Here is a 21,245-nt window from a genome sequence, read left to right as displayed (position 1 = left end):
AATTAAAATCTACGACCCTCGTCGCCGCGCACGGGCCATTAAGCGCACAATGCGCATACTTGCATGGGATGCAATTAAGAGGGTAGCGATTTACATGGACGCACGCGTTTTGCATGTCACCGTTGTTCGTCCGTGGGGCGAGAAAAATGGACGGGAGAGGAAGGACGGGGACACGCGCTCTCCACCCCCTGCCCCCTCGCCTCCTTTCTCTCGGACTTTTTCGGGAAAATCCCGGCCAAGGTCGCGACCTTTTTCCTCTCACCGACGAGGGGACCAGATGTGGGACCGTTTGCCCAGACCCAAACCCGTCGCCGTCTCGACAATGCCCGCTAAAAATTCCCTTCTCCCCGACCTCTCCGTCTCGTTTCGATTCCCTCTCTCTCTCTCTCTCTCTCTCTCTGATAGATTCGTAATGGCCGATTCCTCCGTCTCCCCTAAAATATGTTAATGCACGCGTGCGCGCATACTAATTCGAACGACGAATTTTCGCCGAGAAACCAATAGGACGTGTCCTATTAAATGACGCGGTTCTCGAATTTCAGCTGCCCGGGGGAAATTTTTATGGGTAAGCGAGTGAGACAAAAGATACGGCCGGAGATCCGTCGTTTTTGCTTCCGATACGCTATAAATCGTGATCGCGGCCCGACGATGATCATTCATTGGATCAGCGTCCGCGCTACCTTTTGTACGCATCGATACTCGACGGATGCTCGTTTCGTTTCGCTCGTGTCGTCACGATCGATAAGGTGCCCCCGTTTCAAACCGGAGTGCCACCGCGAACGAATTTGCGTGCGCGGGTTACGCTCGTTAAATAAACAGAAGGAAGTTGTCGAAACGAGCCGCTTTATTATTTCATAATCCAAGGTTAACATTGCGTGGGCGTGCATCGAGGGCGGAAACGTAACGCGCCTGTTTGTTCATCGATGGGACCCCACCGGTGCAAAGAACGCGTTTTCAACGCGGCGAGTTGAAGCTCGGAACGGCTGCACGTCTGGCTATCCACTGGTCACGCTGTAAAACCAGCTGTCTTTTACGATGTTTCGATCGAATGCTCGGTGACCGTTAACCGTGGAAAAATTGAAAATTCGGTTAAAAATAGCGATCGTTTTAACTTTTTGAATTCTCCATGTATATCGGATTTTTATATCTTGATGATTGTTTTTTCCTTTTTTTTTTTTTTTTTTTTTTTTAAGGGAAGAAAAAAGTACAGACTCGAAATTGACGAGGTTTATAACGTGAGGTGAGGTCAATCGCGACTTGATAAGCGTTTTACGATTACACGGGCGAAAAAAAAAAAGAAAGAGGAATCTGCCATTACGAGGTCGAGAAGATTATTGGTGGTTTCGAGTTGTTTTCTGCGGTACATATATATATATATACGGACAACAGAAATAAATGACATCACGTGGACACTCGGATCGCGTCCAATTTCTATTCGATTCGATAGATATATACGGCGATAACGAAATTTTGATTCTCAGTTTCTTCAGCTGCAAGGCACGATGTTCGAACGTTATTTATTTCAGAGAGGAACTTTACGATTTTCGATGTCGTTTTGGACGACGTCGTTCTCGCTATTTCTTTGTAAACGACTAGATCTATGTAAAACCTTACTGTTTAGATAGATAATAATGATCAGAGAGGCGTACAATTTTAATTAGATTTAAAGAAATCGGGTATCGTATCGTACAGTCGAGTACTCGTGGTGGTCGTTACATCCCTTCCAAAAAAAAAAAAAAGAAAAAAAAGCGGGAAGAGACCGATTGGCGTATATTTGATATCCGCGGCTTGCGAAATATTATATCGATATATTTATTTTAATTCTATATATGCAATGCGTTGGCTGTGTATACGATTGTACTTTTTGTTACGGGTTATACTGTGTCGACCCTGAGTTGATTGGCTTTCGATACCTAAATATCGTAACCGTAGATTTAATCATGCTCGCCTCTAAGTTACAGTAATTACGCTTCTTTCGTTTCGTTTCCTTTTCATCTTCTTTCTTCTTCTTTTTCTTTTCCCCTTTTGCTTTATAGTCATATTCTTTTGTTCGTCGTTACCTTAACTCGTTATCTATTTATAAATACTTCTATAAATCCCCTCCCTCTCAACTTCGATTATACGTATATATATTTTTATATGTGTATAAAATATTGACTAGTATGATCGCGAATAAACGGAAACCATCGATATACGATTAAGCGGTATCGACGATTCTCGAACGTCGAGGTGGCGTCGCGTATTCTTTCTTGTCTATATCTTGTGTCGCTCGTAATTCCTGGACTTGAGCAAAAAAGAAAAATTGGGATTACGAGAATAAGAACGAAACAAAGGAGATTGTTGCTCTTAAATGATGATGATTAAACATCGACGTACGTTTTCCTCGAAGATCGGTCGCGTTTAAAATAGGAACTTTTTTGATCACCCGTTCAGGTCGGCTATACGATTATACTATATGTACAATAAAAAACGTTCCCGAATTGGAACAGTATATAACAACGTGGCTTTCAAACGCGTTATTCCGTTTTATCATTCTGTCATCTTAACGGGATCCAAAAAATATATATATTTATATATATATATTATGTATATATATGTGTGTGTGTGTATGTTTGCAATATACGTCGTTTTTTTAAAAAAAGAATCATCGAACAAGCAAGAGGAAACGAAATATATGCGATTAATTTTTTCTCGTTCACCGCGCGAAGAAAAGCGGAAGGATGAAAGGATCGTTTGACAAATATCCAGGAACTATTCGAATTGTTTACATATATATACATATATATATACATATATTAAAATGGAACCTTGGACGAGCCACGTATATGAAAAATATATAAACTTTCCCTAACTATTTCCTTACATTTTACATAGGAACTGATAACACGTGCTCAAATCGCAGACTTAGAAACGAATGGCAATATCGAAGATTGTAAACGTGAATAAGGAAGAAGGAAGAGTTTCAAGCTGGGCTTAGGGTGAAGGATGCGGTGAGCGCGTTGTTAATTCGCGATTTAACGGGCAAATAGACCAAAGCCGGCGCGAATCGTTTCTCCGAGCTTGACTCCTCGCCTGCCTGCATCGTGTCCCGCTCCTCGATCAGAAACGGTTGCATGATCGTCTTCTCGGGATTCGAGTTCATGTCCTGGGGCATCGCGTAACAAGCCGGCACCTTGTGCCTGTTCGCAACGTCCTTCAAAGTTCTGCTAAGCTCGGCTAGCACGCTGTCCGTCGGGTCGCCGATCGTTTTGTGATCCTTCCTCACGTGCCTCTTTATCCTGTTCAAATTGGTGGTCGCGTATCCGCACTGCGCGCACTTGTACACACCCTGAGGAGTGACCTGGACCGCCGTTTCGTCCTGCCGTTTGTTCCTCGTCGGATCGGGAATGTTTTGATTCACCACCACTTGCGGGCTGTTTCCCCTACGCTCCTCCTTCCCTTCCAAATCGAATCTCTCTTTGCTCTCGTTCATCGATTTCTCCGCGTTCTCCGCGAGATTTAAATTATTAAACAGGGGGGGTTGAAAATGCGGGAACAACGCAGGGAATTGGTGGGACGCGAGTAGATGTTGATGCAACGACTCCGGCTGATGAAACGGTTGGGAACAGATCGGACATTGAAGCGAGGATTTCTCCCCCTCCGTGTTGTCGCGGCCGCTCGCGTGAGATCTCTCGTGAAGGAAGAGGAACGGTAACACGGTGGTTGTGAAATTGCAATAGGAACAGCGGTAACTCTTCGATTGTTGATCGTCGGAGGATGATCCTCCCAGGAGATTGGACAACACTTGATTACCCAAACCCGTGTAATCGGCGGCTGGCTTGATCTGCTGCGAGATTTCGAACCCGTTCGGTATCTTTAAATTCGAGCCGATCGGTTGATGACCGATCTTCGACATCGTGTTCACGTTCGCCCTGCTCCCCGATTTAGGGCTCGTTTGATACTGTTGCTCCATTTCGCGCCATTTCTCCATACCCGTCTTCCCGTGATCGCCCATCAGATGAGCCTTCAGCCACTTTATACTGCGGAACCTTCTGCTGCAGATCGGGCAAACCTCCGTGAAATGGGTGAAGTATCTGTGAGTCAGATCGCCCAGTTGTTCCGGTTTCAATGCACCGTCGTCCGCGTTCCCCGTTTCATGGCTCTCCTGTTTCACCGTGCTCGCCGTCGTATTTTCGTCCACTATCCCATGCGTGTTGTGCTTGTGAACGCGCAAAAAGTACTTGCTGCACAGCTCTTTGTTACAAATGTTGCATATCACGCCACCTATCTGTGCCCCGTTCTCGATCTCGATACCGTGCATCCTCTGCATGTGCGTCTTCATGAAGTACTTGTTGCACAATTCCTTGTTGCATATCTCGCAATAGCTCGACGTAGGCGTCATCGATGTCACTTTCCTCTCGGCCGAGGGTGGCTGACTCGTCGTCGAGTTCGTGATCGTCGTCGCGAGTGTTGTTTGCTGCGAATGGACGCCACCACTCGACGAGATCGTGGCCGGTTGTTGATGCTCCTCGGCCACGTGTTTCCTCAGGCTGTCCTGGCTCGGGTACTCCTTGCCGCATACGGTGGAAAACGTGGCTGTTAACGGCGACTTTTCTTGCGGCGTGGACGACGTCGAATCTTCGCCAATGGCGGCGTGCTCCGTTATCGTATGAATATGCAAACCCGCTCTCGACTCGCATTCTTTCCCGCACACGTTGCACGACAATCCTTTGCCAGACTTGAGCCCGTTCAGTTGCAAGAGCATGGTCTGCAATTTTTGAAGATCCTCGGAGATGGAATCGTTCCGTTGGTCGGCCATCGTATCCAGCTCGCACTCTTGCCGACCGAGGGGCGACTCCTGCCCCTCGTGCATTTTCCTGCAATGCGCCCGATACAGGTCGATCGTTTGGAAACGTATCCCGCAAGCTTTGCACTCGTAATCGTCCCCGGCACGCTCGTTCGACTCCGCGCTCCCGCCCACCGTGTTGTTCTCCGCCACGATTAAATTCAACGGGCTGGTCTGCACTTGATGCCAACTCGGCGGCGTCGTCGTCATCGTCCCCGGATTATTCCCGGGCGATCTTTCGTTGTCCTGCACGACGATACCGTGCCTCTTCATCTTGTGCGTGCGCAGGAAATATTTGTTGCAATACTCCTTGCAGCATATCTCGCAGAACGCGTCCGGATTTATGACCCCTAAACGACGAAGCCGATCGGCGCTGAACCCGGAGTCGCGCGCTTGTTGAATCGATTGAGGGGACAGATGCCTGGGCGCCGGGACGAACGTCGCGTCCTCCTGCTCGATCCCGTACTCTTGCCTCAACAACGTCTCCATGCTGTCTCTCGATGCCTCTCCCCCCCTCTCCTCCTCGTTTTGCAACAAACCGATCTGCGCCTCGCAGATCTGCGATTGATCCGCGATTGACTCGGCGTGAATCTTCTGCTTGTGTTTACGCATCGTTTCCTCGTTCTTGAAACGCTTCTGGCAAAGATCGCACGCGACGGTGGGCGCGGGCGGGGTCGCGGCGAGTTCCAATTTGACCGCGTTGAAGTTGGCAACGGGGGGGAACAGGGATCCGGGATTGGCAGCGTTGTCCACGTTGCTCGGTCCCGGTGAATCGGCGTAGATGCCATGCTTGTTCGCCTTGTGCGTCTTGAGGAAATACTTGTTGCAGAATTCTTTGTTGCACAGATCGCAGTACGCGTCCGGGTTGAAGATCCTGACCGGCGTCGGGCCTAGACCGGCCCCTCTCGCGATCGTGGCGGAATCCGGGAGAGGGAACGCGGGGACGGGCAGATACTGGGCCAAGGCGGCGGGAAAAGTGGAGAGGAGTTGCAAATGATTGGGTAACGGTGGTGGTATTTGGCCTGCGGTGCTCGGCCACGCTTCCTCGTTCTGCGATTGCACGTGTTGTTGCCCGGTGGCCAGCCAATTTATCGCGAAATTCTTTACGCTAAGCAAATTAACGGGGTTCTCCACGGATTGGTCCAGTTGATGAGACGGTTCTTGCTTGATCGCGGTACTCGGATCAGGAGATCTACTACTCGGGCATTGTTGTCGCGACATCCTATTCGCGGAACCGTGCTCATTGTCCAGGTGAACGTTCAACGTTTCCTTTCTATCGAAAAACTGGCTACAGTATTGGCAACGGAATTCGTTATTCAGGTTCTCGTCCCTTATCGACGATTGACCCGGTATGGGCGATTGCGACGACAGCTTACCTTCGCTGTCCTCGTCCTCGTCCTCGTCCTCGTTCGACTCCTCGTGGACGCCGGGCATCAACGTTGACGAGAATCGCACGGGCGTCGTTTGTTTTCGCCTCTTCTTCGGCCCCGTTGGATCCACGTCGAAACGAAGACGTTTCCTGGCGTCGCGTTCCCCGCAACTCGATCCGTCGCTGTCCAATTCCGTCAAATCCGATATCGTCGTCTCGCGCGCCATCCTCTCGCGAGGGACGAGACTCTCAGCCGTGGTCGACAGGACCGATCTTCCACCACCTTATCGATTACTCGTCGCTCTGTCGAACAGAGATCGATATCTGTTATTGCCTTTCTTTTTCCTCTCCTTCGGAATAACTCGCGATTTTTCTAACTCGAGCCGAATAACATGGTAAATCTCTTTGCTCATACGGTAACGTACGTAGTAGAATGAGAAAGAATTAAGAAAGAAAACGCGAGAGATTTTTTGGATGGATGGAAATAAATGGAAAGAATATATCGTGATGTACAGATAGACAGGGCGAAAATAGAATATCGCCATAACGAGCGATGGAAAAAGGAGTGCGTACAAGTTGACAGGGTCTTGTGCCTCGTCGAGACACCCTATACGCGAGTGGACACAGCCAGAAAAGGGAGACGTTTGGGGAACCTGGTATATGACTCATATCATACGCCCATGCTTTGGGGCTGAATTCAGAGGATAGTACGAATATGCATTTCAGAAGCTCCATAATTACTTATCGAGGTTGACAGACCCGTGCCTCCTGTCACGAAATAACGGCCAGGTCATTGAACTGTGCCAGTTTTTTCTGCTTCTGTCGGCGAGTAAAGAACGAATGGAACGAGATCGAGCAAAAGATCGAGAAGTGCGGAACGCAAGGGATTAACAACTCGTTGAAATTCTTACCAATACGTGGATCGATCCGTCGTAAAAGGATCGTGCGTCAACGGAAACGTCATCGTTCGTGTCGACATCTTCCAATAAATCTACGTTTGAAACGGTAGATGAAACAACGGTTTCGAAACACCACAATTCCATCGAATATACACAACTTTATCGCGCATTCTTATCGAAAGGAAGAGATGGCGCGCACTTATTATTAACAGCACTTTCAACGCGTAGCAGCGCGTTTCACCGCGCGTTCTTAAGGTGTAACAATCGTTTCGCCACTTTTCCTTTTAAGACGTGAAGAATGTTGCGTAAACGCGTTATTGGCACGTGGCGTCAAGGAGGGTAGGTAAGCCGAGGGTAGGTTACCTACGAGGGATGGTGTTGGTCAAACGAGCCCTCGAAAGAACGAGCCACTCGATATAAATTTTACGATTTCCACGGAACGTCTCGAGGGGTTGAAGGGAGGAGAAAGGTATTCGAGGATATTCGTTCGATCGCGCTAAAACCGGCCGAAGGGAAGAAATTGGGCCGAAGTTGGGAGATGAGCGGGCCGAGGGAGACGAGCGATGAATTCTTGAAGGAGGGGGGGGGGGCAAAAAAAAAGGTGGTACAGATGGTGGCGAGAATCCTGGAGGAAAAAGATACTTTAAAAGATGTGGAAAAGGTGTTAATCTATGGGGTGTTGGCGCGCTTACGCCTCTGTGGCCTCTCCCAAGTAACTGTTAGGTGCAGTCACCGTGCCCCATGAAGGGCCTGTCACATCGTTTTCGTCCCTACCACCTTTGGAGAGCCATCACACAAATATCCCCCACCACCGAGTTAACCAAGTATCGTTTGCCACATTCCCGGGACAGATGATCCTGTTTTTCTCCATCGATTTGATTCTGATCGAATCCCGTTCACGTCATCGACGTGAATCGATCGACGGTTTAAAGAGGCATTTCGCGTCCTATCTTAGTGTCGTTAGTTATCTCTTAATCGGTATATTTTTGTATTAATGATTCGTATTTGTGCAACAATGGAATGGATTTTATAATCATATTCTCGTGGAAATTTGAAAATGTGCACGTTGAAAAGTCGAATATTAAATCGGTTATTTTATTATTAACCGCAAATATCGTTTACTTCTTATAATCGAGAATAGTAAATATTGTAGATGCTTGTCTTTGATAACTGATCTCGAGTGTTGATTGCAAGAGCATCGATGCATACGTTGAACTTTCGAATCAAAGAGGGACGGCAGGGTCATTATTCGAAATTTGAACGGCCGCCTGTCAGCTTATAGAAATTGGATTACGCGGGGGTTGAAAAACAGAATTGGGCGGAGGGTTGCGAAGCAAAACCCGCATTTCTGCGTAACATTTGACGGATTTTCGAAAAATACGCGTAAATACGCCCGTATGGTATATACTCGCCGTTCCCCGCTATATTCTGGAAAATCCTGTGCACCGTTTCTAGCCTAAAATTGGATGAATGACGAAAGGAATGGAGGAAGGGGGAGGGATCGAGGGGAGTTTCATCCTTCTCGAAAGGGTGTCGAGAAAAACATGTTGTTAAAGAGTGGAAAGCACGACGCAGCAATAGGGGGAGAGAGGGGAAATAACTATCGCGGTTATGATACGAAAGGACAGCTTAGACGAATGAGGTATTATTGCACATGCACGCATATGCCTTTCTTCTATTTTCTTTCTATCGTTTTATAGCTCTCGTCGCGTGGGCGTATTACAGGCCAGTGAACAATATTTTAACTTGACAAAATAACGAGGCTGCGACAACATATGCCGCGTATAATGCAACCCGGGATGCGTGCCGGCCGCAGCTGACTCTTTGCCGAGTCGTGAAATGATGGCACGATAAATTATGCGTTTTCGGCGAGGGTTTGCACGATGCTAATTAATATTGAATGCGACGAATCGATATGATTCGACGAACCAACTAATACGAGATTGTCGGTCAAGATGTTCGATAGGTGGATTCGTGTTTTATATATATATATACGTGTTTCACCTGTATACTCCGTTTCTTGGAAACGCACGTTTCTTGTGGGCAGAGGGGAGGGTGGGGGAGAAAAAAATGCAGAGGAAGATATAACGTGGAAATGTGCAAGATAAGATTATTAAACCGCTATGTTCAATGAACTTTTAAATACAAACGAGATGAAACATCGATGGAAACCGATATTTCTGGAATCGATAAGACGAGAAAAAGAGAGAGCGTGAGAGAGAGAGAGGGAGGGAGGGAGAGATAAATTATAGAAGTATCGCGTCGGGTCGTTCGATCATCCCGATTCTTCAAGTGGAAAAGAAAACCTCGCGAACTTTTTGCGTTAGCCTTCGCCTGCGTAGATATAAGTATATATCTATCTCGTTCGAGCAGTGTTCCTGTGTGTGTGCGCGCGTGAGTGCGTTTATATGTGATTTCAGTAGAGGCCTATTGATCGAGCAGCGAACTTCACTGGTCCGCACACGCGCATAAGTCTGTCCGTAAACAAGACAAATATCATCGCGCCAGTACTGAAAATCTATCCACCCACCCACTCTCCTCTTTTCTTTAAACATCTAGCACGCTTCGTCTCGCCACTTCGACCTCCTTCGTAGTGATTGACGTGCAATTGCATTTTGTTGATATATATATCTATATAATATATATATATATATATATACAAGCTTGCAATGGGTTGCATTCCATTTTACGAGATAAAGAAAATAATTTGTTAAAAAACGATAAATAACTTCGACCGTTTTATTAAAGAAAATCATCGATATTTATATCGCGAATATAAAATTTAATTTTTTTCCTCTGTCAAAAGAAGAATTGAAATATTAAAATATTTCATCGGTTTTAAATTGTTAAAAAGATGGTTAACGAATATCAGAAATTTTTATCCGATCGAAAAAATTAAATTCGTAACAGTTTCATTAATAAAAAGCTTGGAGAAAGCTTTTTTGAAGAAGGGTGAAAACTCGTTCACGCGATCGGGTTACATTAACCGAATGACGTGCTATACTCGTACCTGAAATGAGTATGTAAAAGGTGCGATTCGCATAAAGGTGGGGAAAGTTGGATCTGCGCAATGCGTGTCGTCAGATGAACCACGTGGAGTATTCGCATGCAAAAGACGTCGGCGGATATCGGGCGGTCTCTTAGTCTCCTTCGAATGGGCAACGGTGTAGCGTCGTTTTAGATATTCCATCTTTCCGATTCGCTGGGGTATTTTTTTTTTTATTTTATTCTATCTTTATTACGTCGTTAATCACGGTGAAGTGATTACACGCGTCACTGGAATTATTTATATTACTCGATCGGAGGAAAATTGGTCGCAAAATATCGAAGGTCGGACGTAAGAATGTGCACAAGAACGATCAATCGCACACACTGTTGCACACAAGCGAACATTATTTTTCCGTGTGTATTAAACGACGGAATCGAAGGAATGTTTATTTTTCACTTTTAACGATGCTTTTTAATCGTAGATAAGAGATCGACAATAGTGATCGGGAAAAGAATTTATTAACAGTGATCGCTTGACTCGAGATATACGATTTCAAGGAAGCTCATGTTATTTTTTTCCTTTCTTTTTTTCTTCTTCTGCTTTAAAACACTTACCGTAATCAGTAGTAGCATCAGTTTGCCCACGTGAAAGAATCGAAAATGTTGACGATTGGCTGGTTCCTCCTTGTTGTTGTTGTTATCCATTTGTTGATTATAATAATGACGACGAATCCTTTTTTTTTTTTTTTTTATTAAACGAGGCACGAGCTCGCGACTGATAACGGCGACGATAACGACGATAACATCACTTTATTCACTGCGCACTGAAACACGAGAAAAACAATAGGAAACATCTAAAATGATAGATGTTCTCGTTCTCGGAATCCGAAAATTAAAAAATTTTCTCAAAATTGGAGGGAGGAGGGCGGGAAGGGAGGGGCGAGGAGAGGGAAAATAATAACGCTAGCGAGGAAGAATGGTAAGAAATCGACGATTGCCTACGGGTTTCTCTACTTACTATTGTTTTGGCCATCGTGCCACGATGGCGGCCATACTTGATATGAGAAAGTATCCCCCACATTGTCCACGGCCATCTACTAATTCCCCCATACACCCCCGCGCTGATTCAACCCCCCATCCCCGCTACCGTCCCCATACCCTAGCTTCTAGTCCCCCCAGTGAACTCACCCCTTACTCCCTGCCACCCTCTTTCAAAGTCAGGGGCGACGTCTTCCTAAGCTCCGTTGGTTCCTTACGTTTCTCTTCAACTTCCCATTTCTTTCCAGGAGAAAATTTAGATAATAGACAAACGTTTCTCCGTTTCGTTCTTTTATTTATTACGCGCGTTCGTATTATTTTTTTCTGTTCACGCGACAAAGTTGAAGTTAATACGAATGAGATTTACATGTTCGTAGAAATTCGTAATTTCATCGATCAACACGACACTCGAGTTATTTCTCTAAATTTCTTTATCCGATTTTCATCGATCGAGCGAAGAAATGAAAATCGCGCGAATAAGAAAGGGGTATTCGAAGGAAGGGTATCCGTCACTGAGAAAGTCTTTCTTCGTTAAGGCACTTCCTCCTCTCTCAGACTTACGCACCTGCACACACGTGCGTTAAAAAAGCCGCTCACCCACACGATCGCGTATATACCCATAGCAGACACAAACATAGCCACGCGTCTCTAAGCTATCACCGTCCTCCTCGCGACTCAGCACGAGCAGTCTTTTACCCCAGTTCACAGTCCTTCCTATACCCCTAAGGTAGGATCTGGTGAGGGTAAAGGATCCGAAAGAGAAGGGAGACGGGAAGGAAGAGGAGGGAAGAAGCCGAAGCGGAAAGAGAAAGTGAAGGAAAGCGGGAAAGGGGAGGGCGTGGGGTGGTATTTTTACTGGTCACTCGGAATTCGGTTCTCCCACTACGTGGAATCAGATGACTCTCCCTTCATCCCCTCTGAACTTTCCATCTGCCTCGACCCTGTGTCACCCCACTTCAACCTCCAGCGACTACCCTCGCGCGGCAAATTAGTTTAGCCTCACGGACAAGTCCGAACTGGTACGAGTCTTCTCTTACGAGGCTTTCCTCCCATTCTACGGGAAATGACGCGCAGAATCTCGCGAGAGACACTCGCACCTAGACACACGGACAAGATATTTTTTTCGAAAAGTACTCGGGGGAACTCGAGGATGCTTCTCTCTCCGCATCATCCTTTTCACACACCCTTTTCGCACGCCCTTCCTAAAACTTTTACTTCGTACCTTTATTTCGAAGGAACTAGATTACGATTCCTCTTCTCTTCTTCCCGCGTTGCGAGGCGTACAACAGTTTTTCGTGTATCCCCATTTGTTTGGGAAACGCGGGATCTTCCTTCCTTGTTTTTGTGTTAACAACGTTTTCAACGGTTGCACTCGGATTCGTTTCGAAGAAGCGATCATAAACAGGGTTCAACAAGTGCAACGCGCCTGTATGATAATCCATTCCACGCTGCCGGGCTAGAAAATTACCATTCCGCCCATGCGAATGCGAATAATTTATAGAAACGAGAGTTGGACTCATCGTGGGGCATAAACATTCACGCGCCGCGCATCGCGTTTGACCACGCACGCTCATCCTTTTCACTTTCCACCGAAATTACTCCTGTCGGCCACGATTTGCCTTCCGCTCTCTCCCGTTTCCCTCGCAATTTAATCGCCCCTCCCCCCTCCCCGTTCCGCTCACGGCACGTGTCTAATTGCAACGCACCTGTTCCGCGGTGATACTTTCTTCCTTTGCCGATCAAAAATCGACAGGATAGCCCGGGAGAGACGGTGAATAATTTAAAGGATAAATTAGAGCGGCTGGCCAATGGCGTTCCAAGCGTACGTTGGGGCGTTCCGGTTTGTGGTTGCACATTTGTCACGCGATTTCGGTGCGGTATTGATAATGATAATGAAGTTGCGTCCATTCGTATTCGCTGCTCCAAATTAATGATATTACGCGAGGAACTTTGTGAGACGTAGACCAATAATTTCGAATCGCATGATGCATTTCAATTGGCGGTCCGCGCCTGCTTCTGCCGGTGCTCGCTTTCCCATCCTATTCGCGATCTATTCCTGTTATTTATGGCTGTTACAGCGGGCATACCGGGTAATCGTATCGTTGCTTTTGCAACAGTGGAGAAGAAGAAGAAGAAGAAGAAGAAGAAGAAGAAGAAGAAGAAGAAAAAGAAGAAAAAAAGAAAAAAAAAAGAAAAGAAGGAAAAATCCCTTTGTAAAATTCCCGTGCGTCGGAAAGTAAAGTGGCACTCGTCGATGTGGGGTCTAGATTCGGAAATGAATCGCTCTTTGTTCGATGGCGAAGGAGATTCCGGTGCAAATTATCCCGATGAAAATGAACCAGTGGTACACGTTTCTCCACGAGCACACATGCATTCGTATCACGGTCAGCTTCTCTTTCACATTTTTTTTTTTTCCTTTTTTTCTTTTTTCTTTTTTTACATTCCTCCCTCTTGAATAATCGAATCACCGGTGGTAAAAAGAGCTGGCAAAAAAGAAGAAAAAAAAAAAGAAACGAGTAGCCGTGTCACAGGGCTACGCGCCACATGGACGACCACGGATCCAACGATTCAATAATGGTCCCCCCTTTTTTTTTTCTTAGAAGGATTTCGCATAGATTGCTGTACAAAGTAACAGTCACAAGAAGAATTTATTGATAAAATTTCGATTAAAAGGATATTTGTAAGTGACGTATGTACGCTTCACGATACGATAAACGACAATGTTTCTATTTCAAATTATCTTGATTTTTTTTTTATATTGATCGCGATTTCTTCACTTTTAATTTAAATTTATAATTAAAATAACATAAGATGACACCATGATCCGAACATGAATATTTATTGCAATCTATACATAATGTTGAAATATTTTACATTGAATCTTGTTGTAAAATTTTTTTATTTAAAATTCTGTAATTTTTTTTGTATACTGGTACGATTTGAAGCGCAGATGCTTAAAATAGTTATATAGAGCCGAGTAGAGAAAAAGTGTAGTAAAAAAATTTGCTTTTCTTAGTATGGTCGTAATAAAAGGCAAACGTTCGGCATCGTGAAATATAATCACCGAAAAGCGTCCCGGATCAATTCGGCATTATTAGCTCGAGCCAAAAGAGGGTCGTCCATTACTGGACAGCTGGACAATAGCAGTATTCAACTTTTTTGTTCTCTAACTCTGGTCAGTGTTACATATAGATATGTTATGCAACCAATTTTGTTTGCAATGGATATACATTTTATTTAGATATTACATTGCGTAGATATATTAATTTCAAACAAATATTTCTTGCAAAAGGAAATAATTGTCGCCTGATTGCAAAATATTCTTTATTATATTTCTTTCCTATAGAATTTTCAGAAGAAGAACATTCATTTAGAACTTACCTTGAGAATATTAACTTTGAACTATTATTTGTTCAGAAAAGTTAAATGGAAGATAAATTGATGTAGGAATTTTTTGCGTTAATTTTCTTAATAGAGAGCTGCAAAAGTTTCTAAATAATGTTTTAAGAAATATTTACTTTTACTAGTAATTTTATTATAAATTTATATAGCACATATAAATATAATAATGATAAAGACAAATTTTAAATTATATCTGGCAGCATTTTATATTATGTCGTATGCATTATTGAGATTTAAAATTTTTATTTTAAAAATTATAAAAGAATTCAAATAGAACAAAATGGATAATAATTATGAAGACTTTGAGAAAACGCATAAAAATAAAATCAATCATTTTAATAATTCAATAAAGCAATCAAAGTTCTCACAAAAGATTGTTCCTGTATTATGATATACATTTTTATATTTGTATCATTTTTAAATTTGTATCCTCTTTATAAATAGATCTATTATCTTTGATAATTTTACATCTGAATACTATTATATACAAACGAAATATAAGACAGGATTTATTAATTCATATGATTTCGTATTTCGTGTTCTGAAATACCGATCGTGCAAAAAATTAGAGGATTTGTTATGCCCTCTACATTGTTGAGTAGTGAATTCGAGAAATATATTTTTTTCAATCAAGAGAGATAATAAAGTTAATAAAAAAAATAAGTAAATATAAACAAATTTTATTTTATTTACAAAAATAACTTTAATTTTATTGATTAAAAATAAAAATTTTAAATATTTATCATATCTATCTGATATAGTTCATAAATTGATCGTGAGAAAAAAGTTTATAATATTATATATACATATTCATATATATTTTACACATATAAAAATAATTCTAACATTCAATTTTCTTGATTTATATTTTAGAGAGATTCCAGGATCTCTTTACCATATTAGTATCATTTTCAACGTTACCGATCCAGCATGGAATAAGATTGCAATATTAATAATGACTAAAAATTAAATTTTAATATTAAATTATAAATACAAAGATATTAAAATTCTTTATGCATTTTTTTCTTTTTTAATTTAGCATAAACTAAAACTTTTACTTCAAGTTTAATCATTTTTAATTAACAATTATGAATATATTGTTTTATGACTTTTCATTGTTATTATTCTTGTTATATAATTATTTTTTTTTTTTGTAAATTAATTTTAAAAATACGGAAATAATATTTTAATATAGTTATATGTAAAAATTAATACAATGAAAGTATAAATGATTTTTACTATAACTTCACATTGTGAAAATATGTCAAATCACTATTAATAATTAATTTTTATTGTATTTTTAATAAATATATTTTCGTAGGATTTTAATATTATAAGAATTCATAATTAATTCATATATAATTCTTCAATTTTCGCGCGTTTAAGTAGAGGAAAGACGCTGCTTCAGCCAATTAGAAACACCTTAGACGAATTTGTAGCACACGGCGTCATTGTTCTGCCGAAAAACATCGCGATAGGACGTGTTACCGGTTTCGAAGTGTTTGATTTCTACTACGTAATAAGTAATTTTATTCCTATTTTGTTAATTGTAGTTAATTGTCTATTGCTCTGTTTGTTTAATATTCAATATTTATTAATCATTATAATTACGAAATTAATTAATCCTTGAAGTTTTTTTGTGTTTTTGCTTTCCATCTTTTATTTAATTGTGAGGTTATCGATAACCTCTATCATATTATAAATCATTTTAACAGGATTTCAATTATTACTCTATTTTAATTATAAATTTATACATTTGTGTGAGTGTTTTGGTTTTCATTTTATTAGATTATCGTTTGATTGGTATCATTAAATGATATTGGAAGAATGGTGATTTGTGCATGCATATCATGATTTATAGCCGATAATTTTCCTACATATCAGGTAAGATTTTATTTTTTCTATAAAAATAGATGTATTTAATATAAATTTTTATTATTCTATGTTCATATTGAAAAAAATACAATAAATATTCATTATAATCAATTTTATTACATCCAATTAAATTATTTAAATGATATATTTCCCTTTTCTAAATGCGTATCTATATTATTTATTTCTGGCTCTTTCTTATTTACTACGTTATAGTCGAGGATATAAACATTTCTTATCGTGTATCTTTTCCAAGAAATTAAGGAATCGCGTTCGTGCCATGCTCGACATGTTTCGATACGTTTCGACTTGTTGTCAAACTATCGAATATATTCCCCCTCTCCAATTTAATTCGATAATCGAAATCGGAGCACGAGGCGTCACTTTAGTTTCGATAATTATAGTGTTAAGACGTGTCGTTTTTCCTTGAGGTGTTATAATTTAATTTTGTGTAATATTTCCATAGTTTTTTCTTGTAGTTCACATATTATTAATCTATTAATACGTGTCTTTTGTTATAAATGAAAATTTTTTGACAACTAAATTATTTTTTTTCCTTTTATCCATCTTTTAAAATCACAGGTTAGAGTTACAAATAATTTATATTATGACTTTCTGAAATAGAATTTATCCTCGATTATTATTTTATTTTAATATGATTGGTTAATTTTGTATATTTTATATATTTATTTTTTTTATTTTTGAAGATTTTGAAGATTTTGAAGATTTTGATTTCCTCTTCTATGGATATTTGACTACACTGTCAAGGCGGGAAAAATTTCAATATGGATGCCATTTTATGTCTTTATGTCTTTATGTGGTAAAGTTGAATATTTTACTGTATTACTATTGTGCTACTGTTTTTACTTTTGGTTTTGTTGATTATTAATAATTGCTATTAAGTAATTTATATTATATTATATATAATATTATATTATACATTATACATATATTATAAAAATCATATGTTATTGAAAATACTAAAATGAAAAAAGAAAAGATTAAAAGATTATTCTTTTTTTCTTTTATTTTATTTTAATTTATTATAATATAAATAGATTTTATTTTTTTATATATATTTGACATTTTCTTATATTTGAAAAATTAATAATCAATTCGAAATTTAATATTTCAACATTTTTCTTCTTTTTCTATCTCATTCTTTTATACTAATAAAATTTTACTTTCAGAAAATTTTTGTGCTGCGTGCAATGCAGTTAAGAGTCAGTGCTTATTGCGTAATAGTTTTTTAAATGTTTTTTAAAGAATAATAGCATTAATTTAATTTAATTTCAATAGTCATACGCGAAATTAGAGTCAGTGTTTGCTCGTCGATTTCAATTTAAACGAGTGCTAATTTTTTCTTTTTTTTTAATAATCGTTTTCGATACAAATTAGAATCAGTGCATCAACATAATAAGATGATCATCCATCACGCGAAGAGGTAATTTTTATACTTTTATTGAAACAAAATCAAAGAATTAAATTTCAAATTGTTCTTTGTTTTATTATTTTTATCATTAAATTATTAGAATATCATTATTATAATTTTTATTATTTTCATATTGTAAATTTAATAAAATTTTATATTTCATTACTTTATTATTTTCTTTTTTTTAAGAATTTTCTTAAAGAACTTTTTTAAATCATGTTATGTTCTTTGTTATAGATATTTCTCAGCTTTTACAGTGACTTCTCGCTGTGACCGCTAATGCACAGCAGTTTTGAACAACGTTCTTCGCATCTAATGGTGAGTCGCATGCATTTTTGTTCCTCCGGTCACTCAATCATGTCGTAGGATGAAAGGTCTGAATCGACACGGGTGACTGGTTGTATACGTAGAATTTTACACGAGCACAGTGACCATGGGTATTTATTATACCCGTGAGTAGTAACATTTCTATTTTTTGTGTTTTATTTATCAGATGAGGATAGGTTTTCTTGCACAACGTGTTTTTAAAAAATTAATAATTAATTTTGCGTATTTATTATATTAATTTGTAAAATTAAAGTATATTCAACATATGAATATTTGAAAAATCAATTAATTACATAAATATACGTTTATGAAAAAAATATATGAATATTTGAATAAATAAAAAATATTGAAATGATTTTAACTAATTGAATATTGTAATAAAGAGATCTTCTCTGATTTTATTAAAAAAAAATATCAATCAAAAAATTATTATACAATAATAAGGACAATATATTAACAATATATTGAACTTCATTATTTAATATTTTTTTAATATATTAATAATGAACTTAAATATAAATTGAAAAGATAATTTATTTTCTTCGTATAAAAATATATGAAATTTTATGTGCAAGAAAACATTTCGTGATAGGCAGATTTTGGAATCAAAGTAATATTTTGAACACTGTTTCGAATTTTCGAAAATTTGCTTTGATCAAAAAATCTCCTAAGATTATTTTTACTAATATCTCTATAATAAAGTATCAATTATTTCTAATTATTAATTATTAAAAATAAATTTATTATCAAATAAAGAAATTCTTTGTACATTGTCTATATATATATTTTTTCTTTTCTAACATTAAAATTAATAAAATTTCATTAAATTCACTAAATAAATTCATTAAAAAAAAATTGAAGTAAGATCAAAGAAGAGTTTAGTCCGTTAGAAAATATTTTAATATTTATTTTAGTTCAGGATTTTCAGGTTTAACCCTTTCCGTGTTTATTGCCAGGATCTCACTCACGTGCCCAGGTGCCACTTGAGTGAGAGATAGGCAATGGGCACGATGATCATAGTTTATAAGCTTATAATAATTTTTTAGCGACTGACGATGGTTAGTGTATCGTGCACGACGTAATTTCCACAATTGTATGTGTGTGGTTAGGCTGTGGAATTGCGTCGTTTATTAATTCAATTACAATTACACATCCAGATTATAAATAATTCTTATTAATTTTGTTACAATTAAATAATGATATTAAAATTCGTATCATTTATTTTAGTAACTTTGTTTCTTTAAAAAATTATACATATCTTTTAAATATTGACAATTAAAATTAATTATTTTCTTTTTCGCGATTTACGCAATGGTCACTAGCCATCCTCAATCGATTTCAGGAAAATGGTACGTAAAGTTAGAGTGTGAAAGTAGCGTGCCAAGCTCGGGTGTCGGAGGCGTCCCGGGACGTTTTCCCTAGTTTAGGCACTTGCGCCCGAGTGTTATGCGTGCAAGAATCGTGGAATGAATGTGTTGGTATGTCTGCTTTTTGCCATTTTTTTAAATATAGGGCTAGGTAGGATAGGTAGTATGCTTCTGGTGTGTCTGTTTAATTATAAGTAGGTAGGGCCGGGCAGATTGTCACAGTCTCTGGTCGGGTAGGCGCGTTTTCGCGTGACAATCTGTTTCAGGGAATAAAATTTGAGAAATCGAGGGTGAAGCTGTGACGAATGGAAAATGCTGTTCGTCTCTGGTTTTGCTCATCGATTTTTCGAATTCCGCGGTCGCGATCGCGAAATAAATTTCGAAACGAACGTTGCGCTCGAGATTCTGCATGTGTACGGTCAATGATTATTGTCATCGTTGGCCGTCCATGTGTATTTAGATTCCGCGATTTAGTTTTTTTTTTGTCAATACGATTAGTGGATCTCGAGCCTAGATTTAAGTTTCAGCGGGCTCGTTGCCCGAAGAAAGAAGACGAAGAGGCCCGACAAATTGTCACGAAGAGGGCTGCAACGAATGGTTCCCCATTTTTTGGATCTTATTTTTTTGGATTCAAAGAATGGGAAATCATTGTTATTACTTTGTCACTGTGCTCGTTTAGTAATACGTAGTAAATGTTGTGTTGTTTGACCGATTTGCATGCCGGTCTTATCGTTCAGATCCAAGTCATTATGGGCATCGCGGTTTTGCATTAGTGTTGCGATTGATTAATAACGGGTTGAATTAAAATGTTTTCGTTCAAATTAAAATCATGTATTTAATAACGTTAAATGATCGGGATTTAATTTTGCGTTGTAAAAAATATCGCGATTGTTTTCAATTATTTTAATTAATCTATTTTTATTTATTTTTTTATTAATTTTTTTTTTATTTAAATTTAAATTCATTCTGTAGTTTTGCAATTTATGATATCAGGATATTTGAAGTATTTTTTCATTTATAGAATAAATATTAAATTTTAAGTATTAAATTCAATTTAAAAATTAGCATTGCGGCGATAAATCGCGTTGTTTCAAATAATGTTTCGTTTACAAATTGCCCATATTTTTTCCACTTGGATTGCAGGAAATATGTTCCTGTTCCTCAATCATCAATTGCAACTGAAAGAATTGCACAAAGATGGTTGAACGGCGGGAGCCTCTGATATGGTTGCAATCTTCCGCCATTAGTGTTGCGTATAATGAAATACGAGTGCATAAATTAATTTTATTAGAGTTTCATAAATTAAAATACTTTATCTGAGAATGCATGTTTTCGCGAGTCTTTTATCTTTTTTTTTTTTTGTTTAAGAATTGCATTACATAATAAAAAATATAAACTTGATAAAGCACTCTTCGCGTTTTCTTTTAAAATTTTCATGCATCTTGCGAAATAAAAAAAGATTTCACACAATTTGTTCGGGGTTGAGTAGATTATTATATTTTGGTAGCCCTTCTGGCTATTCTTTTTTTTTTTTTTTTTTTTTTTGGTTCATCATTTTCTTTTCTTTTCAACATCTCATATGAATAGAGCAATTTCAGGAATCATCATGGAAGATATTTAAGTTTTAAAAAAAGTATACTAATTCCGTACAATATTCTCCTTTCTTTTCTTCTCTCTTTTATTCTATTTAAATATTTATGTACGTAGTTAGATTGCACAAAAACTT

General features: G+C 39.0%; 1 protein-coding gene across 1 annotated transcript; it reads right to left on the bottom strand.

Annotated features, from left to right (window-relative positions):
* Nucleotides 1–2,962: 2,962 nt before the first annotated feature.
* On the bottom strand, nucleotides 2,963–6,421 carry LOC105736483 (uncharacterized). Its single transcript, XM_086906788.1, has one exon. It carries the CDS (start codon nucleotides 6,419–6,421, stop codon nucleotides 2,963–2,965), a length of 3,459 nt encoding a protein of 1,152 aa, XP_086762914.1.
* Between the last annotated feature and the right edge of the window lie 14,824 nt (nucleotides 6,422–21,245).

Source organism: Apis florea, unplaced genomic scaffold (genome assembly GCF_048593485.1).
Source record: "Apis florea isolate Af1SG1 unplaced genomic scaffold, ASM4859348v1 contig_2495_pilon, whole genome shotgun sequence".
NCBI lineage: Eukaryota > Metazoa > Arthropoda > Insecta > Hymenoptera > Apidae > Apis > Apis florea.
Note: the sequence above shows the minus strand (reverse complement) of the source record. Positions and strands in the feature narration are given on the sequence as shown.

Excerpts from the sequence above, each read along its gene's own strand:
- LOC105736483 (XM_086906788.1), bottom strand. The coding sequence starts at position 6,421 with ATGGCGCGCGAGACGACGATATCGGATTTGACGGAATTGGACAGCGAC.